At 42.6% G+C, this 8,052-nt stretch overlaps 1 protein-coding gene across 1 annotated transcript; it reads right to left on the reverse strand.

Moving 5' to 3' along the window:
- Window positions 1-6,659: 6,659 nt before the first annotated feature.
- LOC115177032 (fatty acid-binding protein 10-A, liver basic) lies at window positions 6,660-7,946 on the reverse strand. Its single transcript, XM_029737487.1, has 4 exons — window positions 7,767-7,946; window positions 7,300-7,472; window positions 6,978-7,067; window positions 6,660-6,774 (listed from the first exon to the last, which is right to left on the reverse strand). Exons 1-4 carry the CDS (start codon window positions 7,831-7,833, stop codon window positions 6,724-6,726), a joined length of 381 nt encoding a protein of 126 aa, XP_029593347.1. The 5' UTR covers window positions 7,834-7,946; the 3' UTR covers window positions 6,660-6,723.
- Window positions 7,947-8,052: the final 106 nt, after the last annotated feature.

Below are 8,052 nucleotides of genomic sequence, written 5' to 3' on the forward strand. Positions count from 1 at the left end.
GACACCACACTCCGAGGTCCCTCACCTCCTCCCTGTAGGCCATCTCGACGTTGTTGGTAATCAAATCTACCACTGTAGTGTCGTCTGCAAACTTGATGATTGAGTTGGAGGAGTGTATGGCCACGCAGTCATGGGTGAACAGGGAGTACAGGAGAGGGCTGAGAACACACCCTTGTGGGGTGGATCAGTGGGGTTTTGAGGATCAGTGGGGTGGATATGTTGTTTCCTACCTTCACCACCTGGGGGCGTCCCGTCAGAAAGTTCAGGACCCAGTTGCACAGGGTGTGATCTAGACCCATGGTTTGGAGGGTACTATGGTGTTAAATGCTGAGCTGTAGTCGATGAACAGCATAATTACATAGGTATTCCTCTTGTCCAGATGGGTTAGGGCAGTGTGCAGTGTGATTGCGTCGTCTGTGGACCTATTGGAGCGGTAAGCAAATTGGAGTGGGCCTAGGGTGTCAGGTAGGGTGGAGGTGATATGATCCTTGACTAGTCTCTCAAAGCACTTCATGATGACGGGAGTGCTACGGGGCGGTCCTAATTGAAAGGAAAAAAACAAAAACCAGCAGACAGTAGGCCCTCCATGGAATGAGTTGGACACCTCTGAATTAGTGAGAAAAATATCAGAATTGGGCTGCCTGTCTAAACGCAGCCTTAGTGGGGGGTAGCTTGGTTGTTCCGGCAGGTGGTTCCCTCACAGTCTCTCTACCTTGGCTTGTGCCCATTCATTCTCCTTCACAGTCACATACAGTAAATTAGTCATTGTAGATTAGTCAAACTAATGTGCAAAAGGGGAAGATCGGAAGCACAAAATGGAAGATGGCCAGTCAAACTTGATTGACACCTGGGGTTTATTCCTTACGTTGATTTTGTTGCAAATAATTTTGTCTGTTGCAAAACGTTTTGCAACAGAAACCATTTACTCCAAACAGAAGACGTTTTGCAAGGAAAACAACTCTATTTTGCAGTCATTTTATAAAATTGGTCAATGGTCACATGTAATTATGCCTGATACTAGGTACAGTGCATTCGTAAAGTATTCAGATGCCTTCAACATTGAACCAACGTGGAATACACGTTGAATTGACGTCTGTGCCCAGTGGGGCCGTCAGGTTTACTTCCCGGAGGAAGCCCACTGGAGCAGCTTAATAGAAAGATCAGCCTGTCCTGAACTCATCAGGTGAGAATCACAACTTCAAATAGTGGCTTAACAGTATCCCCTGCTTGGGTTTTGTTGGCCAATATTACCCATCAGACTGAACACCTGTGACCACCTGTGTATTTAGTAATGACCATGTACGCTGAGGAAGGTTTCAGCTAAAATATTCATCCCTACAGTGGAATAAATTACACTGAACAAAAATATAAATGCAACATGTAAGGTGTTGGTCCTATGTTTCATGAGCTGAAATAAAAGATCCCAGAAATGTTCCATACGCACAAAAGCTCATTTCTCCCAAGTTCTGAGGGAGTGTGAAATTGGTGGCAGTGGGGTTATGGTATTGGCAGGCATAAGTTACGGACAACGAACACAATTGCATTTTATTGATGGCAATTTGAATGCACAGAGATACCGTAACAAGATCCTGAGGCCTGTTGTTGTGCCATTCATCAGCTGCCATCACCTCATGTTTCAGCATGATAATCCACGGCCTCGTGTCGCAAGGATCTGTACACAATTCCTGGAAGTTGAGCATGTCCTGCAAACTCACCAGACATGTCACCTTTTGAGCATGTTCTGGATTGACATGTATGACAGCGTGTTCCAGTTTCCACCAATATCCAGCAACTTCAGCCATTGAAAAGGAGTGTGACAACATTTCACAGTCCACAATCAACAGCCTGACCAACTCTATGCGAAGGAGATGTGCAGCGCTTCATAATGAAAATGGTGGTCGCCTAGGGTTGCAAAGGGTCGGAAACTTTTCCATGGGAAGTTAAGGCCAGGAATTTTGCTTAAATTCATCAAAAAAGTTAGCTTATAACAGTGAACCTTTTTTGTGGGGTAGACATAAGGCAGTTCTAGGTCTTGTGGCATATTTTGGTTATTAAACTATCCCCAATTCAATGGAATTGCAACCCTCTGCATGCACAGTGCATTCTTCCATCACATGTGCAGTGCACTCTTCCATCACATGTACAGCTGATTCTCAAGATCTTGCACACTAATGAGATGTTATTGAGCCCACATTACTACACTGTCTGAGCCAAGGACTACATGCTTTCTGGTAAGTTTTGATTACAATACTGGGTGGGGTGAAAATATTTTATGTGACATACATAATTGTTTGTTAACTAGTAAATGGTAGCCTACAGCAAAGTGTGTTTAAATCATTTAGAACTTGTTAACAATTTCTGCTAGTTAGTTTTTGCTACCATGTGGGTTATAGCTTGCTTGAGCCTGCTAACTGAGGAGTGTTAATTCACTTGTTTCCATACATGTTACATTTTAAAACATTTATCTTACAAAGGAGTTGTTTAATCTAACTGCTTAACTATTTATCTGTACATTAAATTGTATTTGTTTGTTATTTTACAAAAAAAATTATAATCTTTACAGGAAAATGCCACGGGAACTATCTGATGTGTGGAGACATTTCACTGCAGCTAACGTAGAAGGAAAAGTTGTGTACATGTGCAAAAAATGTGCCAAATCATATGTGAAGATGCTGAATCATCTGGCCAAGTGCATAAAGTTCCCTCAGTGCTCACAACAAACAATCTCTGACAAAAGTCCCTCTACTTCTATTCGAGGTAAAAAATTATTAATCAGACACCTTATCGATAGCAACAGCTCATGGTCTTCGTGGAATCAGAAGTTTCTTTGACTCAATGGAGGAACGTAGTCAGAGAAAGGCTGATGAATGTCTTGCTCGAGCTGTGTATGCAACTGGTTCACCTCTGATGCTCACAGGCAATGTGTATTGGATGAGATTTCTGAATGTTCTTCGCCCAGCATACACCCCTCCAACCAGACATGCCTTATCTACTCATTTGCTGGATGCAGAGTTCAACAGAGTTTAAGTGAAGGTCAAGCAAATCATAGAGAAAGCAGACTGTATTGCAATCATCTCTGATGGCTGGTCGAACGTTCGTGGGCAATGAATAATTAACTACATCATCTTCACCCCTCAACCAGTATTCTGCAAGAGCACAGACACAAGGGACAACAGACACAGCGGTCACTACATTGAGATGAGCTGAACGCAGTCATCAATGACCTTGGACCACAGAAGGTATTTGCACTGATGACAGACAATGCTGCGAACATGAAGGCTGCTTGGTCTACCCTCACATCACACCTATTGGCTGTGCTGCTCATGCATTGGATCTGCTCCTCAAGGACATCATGGCACTAAAAACAATGAATACACTCTACAAGAGAGCCAAGGAAATGGTTAGGTATGTGAAGGGTCATCAAGTTATAGCAGAAATCTACCTCACCAAGCAAAGTGAGAAGAATAAGAGCACCACATTGAATCTACCCAGCAACACCCATTGGGGTGGTGTTGTCATGATATTTGACAGTCTCCTGGAGGGGAAAGAGTCTCTCCAAGAAATGGCCATATCACAGTCTCCTGATATGGACAGCCCCATCAAGAGGATCCTCCTGGATGATGTATTTTAGGAGAGAGTGGTAAGCAGCCTGAAACTCCTGAAACCTATAGCAGTAGCCATTGCACGGATTGAGGGAGACAATGCCATCCGTTCTGATGTTCAGACTCTGCTTGCAGATATAAGAGAAGAAATCCATACTGCCCTGTCCACTTCACTGTTGCTCCAAGCAGAGGAAACTGCAGTTCTGAAATACATCAAAAAGCATGAAGACTTCTGTACGCCACAGCGTACATGTTGGACCCCAAGTATGCTGGCAAGAGCATCCTGTCTGGTGCAGAGATCAACAAGGCCTATGGTGTCATCACTACCATGTCTCGCCACCTTGACCTGGATGAGGGCAAGGTTCTTGGCAATCTGGCGAAGTACACTTCCAAGCAAGGGCTTTGGGATGGAGATGCAATATGGCAGTCATGCCAACATATCTCGCCAGCCACCTGGTGGAAGGGACTTTGTGGATCTGAGGCTCTTTCCCCTGTTATCTCCATCATCCTCCAAATCCCACCAACATCAGCCGCCTCAGAGTGCAACTGGTCCTTGTTTGGGAACACACACATCAAAGCACTCAACAGGCTCACCAATACAAGGGTTGAAAAATTGGTGGCCATCTGGGCAAATTTGAGGCTTTTTGAGTCTGACAACGAGCCATCCTCAACAATGTTGGAAAGTGAGGGTGAAGATGAGGCCTCAGAGTCTTCAAGAGGTATGTTCAAGAGGTGGACATTGAGGGGGTCCAGGGAGAAGGCATGGAAGCCTGAGAGGAAGACAACCAAAGCTTTAGTTTCTAGACTAAATCATTTTACAGATGTGAAATGTCAGAATAACAGTAGAGAGAATGATATCTTTCAGCTTCTTTCAACTTCTGACCCACACATTCCCAGTGGGTCAGAAGTTTACATACACACAATTAGTATTTGGTAGCATTACCTTTAAATTGTTTAACTTGGGTCAAATGTTTCACGTAACATTCCACAAGCTTCCTACAATAAGTTGGGTGAATTTTGGCCCTTTCCTCTTGATAGAGCTGGTGTAACTGAGTCAGGTTTGTAGGCCTCCTTGCTCACACACACTTTTTCAGTTCTGCCCACAAATTTTCTATAGGATTGAGATCAGGGTTTTGTGATGGCCACTCCAATACCTTGACTTTGTTGTCCTTAAGCCATTTTGTCACATCTTTGGAAGTATGCTTGGGGTCATTGTCCATTTGGAAGACTCATTTGCGACCAAGCTTTAACTTCCTGACTGATGTCTTGAGATGCTGCTTCAATATATCCACATAATATGATGCCATCTATTTTATAAAGTGCACCAGTCCCTCCTGCAGCAAAGCACCCCCACAACATGATGCTGCCACCCCCGTGCTTCACGGTTGGGATGGTGTTCTTCGGCTTGCAAGCCTCCCCATTTTCCTCCAAACATAACGATGGTCATTATAGCCAAACAGTTCTATTTTTGTTGCATCAGACCAGAGGACATTTCTCCAAAAAGTATATTTGTCCCCATGTGCAGTTGCAAACCGTAGTCTGGCTTTTGTTATGGTGGTTTTGGAGCAGTGGCTTCTTCTTTGCTGAGCAGCCTTTTAGGTGATGTCAATAAAGGACTCGTTTTACTGTGGATATAGATACTTTTGTACCTGTTTCCTCCAGCATCTTCACAAGGTCCTTTGCTGTTGTTCTGGGATTGATTTGCACTTTTCACACCAAAGTATGTTCATCTCTAGGAGACAGAACGCGTCTCCTTCCTGAGCGGTATGACGGCTGCGTGGTCCCATGGTGTTTATACTTGTGTACTATTGTTTGTACAGATGAACATGGTACCTTCAGGGGTTTGGAAATTGCTCCCAAGGATGAACCAGACTTGTGGAGGTCTACAATTTTTTTTCTGAGGTCTTGGCTGATTTCTTTTGATTTTCCCATGATGTCAAGCAAAGAGGCACTGAACTTTAAGGTAGGCCTTGAAATACATCCACAGGTACACCTCCAATTGACTCAAATGATGTCAATTAGCCTATCAGAAGCTTCTAAAGCCATGACATCATTTTCTGGAATTTTCCAAGCTGTTTAAAAGCACAGTATGTAAACTTCTGACCCACTGGAGTTGTGATACAATGAATTATAAGTGAAATAATCTGTCCGTAAACAATTGTTGGAAAAATTACTTGTGTCATGCACAAAGTAGATGTCCTAACTGACTTGCCAAAACAATAGTTTCTTAACTAGACATTTGTGGAGTGGTTGAAAACGAGTTTTATTGACTCCGGCCTATGTGTATGTAAACTTCCAACTTCAACTGTATGTTGAAAACGTTTTTGGGAGATGCGATGGATCATTGGGGATCATTTGTTGTTCAGTGAAATCATCCCATGGGAAGAGGAATTAAAGTTAAATTTGTAACTAAATTGTTATTTTTTTTATTTCTATTGGAAGGATTTAATCATTTGAAATTATGTCTACTTATGATAAGGTAAAATGTTTATGTTTCTCTCCCCATTTGATATGGTAAATATATCCAATGCAAAAAACATCTACATTTAAATGGTATTAATATTAATTTGCATACATTTCCGTTAATTCCCATATATTCCCGTTAATTCCTACGGAAAGTTTCCAGCTCTGAATATTCCCAAAAATGTGCAACCCTAGTCATGCCAGATACTGACTAGTTTTCTGATCCACGCCCTTACCTTTTTTAAAAAATGTCTGTGACCAACAGATGCATATCTGTATTCCCAGTCATGTGAAATCCGTAGATACAGGTTTTTCTTTTAGTTGTACATCTTGAATGTAAATTATGCATTAGCGATTCAGTGGTTTGTTTTACAATGTGAAATGAGTTGATGTACCCAACTTTGCTGTTTTGAGTGTGAATTATCACACTATAGGCCTATTCAGTATTTGATAGGGCACTGTGAAAAGATAGACTGTGTATTTTGAATCATATATGAAATATATATTGAATACTTTTCTATTATTCAATCAGTGTTCATGGTTTATTAGATGATGCACAGCAGCATGTTCACAGCACACATAATAAATCACACGTTTTATGTCAAGCAAGTTTATTTAAATATCCAAGGACTGCCGCCTGCCTGCTACCATTCCAGGTTCACAACTTTTTGCTCCTCCTGATGAGTGACGTAGAGCCCACTGTCAGCGTCTGAAATGGAGGAGGTAGTGAAAAGTGTTTAGTTACTGTGGTCAGGTCACTATTATACAAATAAAACCACATAAGGTAGAAATAGACAGCTTGTTTGATCTGTGCCCCATGTTTCACAACTGTATATGCTTATATTTGACACGCTGTACTGACAGATGTGTAGTGTGTTATTTTTCAGTGGTACCAACATTAAGTCAAATTACCTCAACCATCTCTCCTCCCTTGAGCTCCTGGACGCTGGAGAATTTATCTGTGTTGCACATCAGCTTTCCTCCCTCCAGTCTGACAGTGCACTGTAGGGGCCAGAGAAGAGAGAGGTGATCAGTAATGTGAAGCAATAACAAGTGAGGACAGATGAGCTGAGAAACTTGGAAGAGTGAACACTAACTGCAGATACAAGACTATCCCCGATTACTGGACTTCAGTTCAAAGATTAAACCTGTCGATTTAACAATATGTCAGTCAATCAATCAATACTTTCATAAGTATAGATTCAACACAGACAGGTAAATTGGGATTGCCTACCTTGATCTTTTTGCCATCCATGGTGGTGATGTCGGCCTCTTTGCCGATGGTGAAGGAGTTGGTGACGGACTTGCCAGGAGTTTTGGAGGTGATGACAAAGTCATTGCCGTTCTGCTGGATCTCAGTGACGGGCTTGATGTCTTTGGCCAGCTTGATAACATCTTCTGGGAGGGCTGATAGACAGGCAGGACTCATTAGCTTAGGATTGGACCCATGGAGGCAAACCCTACCTTTTCGTTTTGGGTCATAGTTGGGAATCTATAGTTGAATCTCTTGTATTTCCTTGATTCCTTACATCCTCTCTCCTCAAAACTTATTGGATGAGAAGGTCAGAGGGGAGGAACCATTAATCTTCTCTCCTCCAATGAGTTTTGAAAAAGAGGACACGAGGAATCAAGCAAATACATTTCAGATTCACCCCTAAACAACCCTATACAGGCAATGCAATGGATCTTTAGGAAACTCACAGATGGCCCTGAGAAACTCCTCGTAGTTCTCCTGAGCGTACACCTGCCACGTTCCACTGAAGGCCATTTTGTCTGTGTCTGTACCGGTCCGGTTTCTTCTCCTTCACCAAGATGGGCAATAAGAGCCTGAGACAGCTGTGCGAAGCTCAACACAAATGTAGAGATGGCACTGCGTCCCCCACAGCTACTTATATCAGCAGGTAGAGGGGGCTCTGCTCTGTGTCTCTGTGTCTAATCAGTAACACAGCCTCTGAAGTAATGTTCCCCATTGTTTGAACAACCCAGA

The sequence above is a fragment of the Salmo trutta genome, chromosome 3 (genome assembly GCF_901001165.1).
Source record: "Salmo trutta chromosome 3, fSalTru1.1, whole genome shotgun sequence".
NCBI classification, from domain to species: domain Eukaryota; kingdom Metazoa; phylum Chordata; class Actinopteri; order Salmoniformes; family Salmonidae; genus Salmo; species Salmo trutta.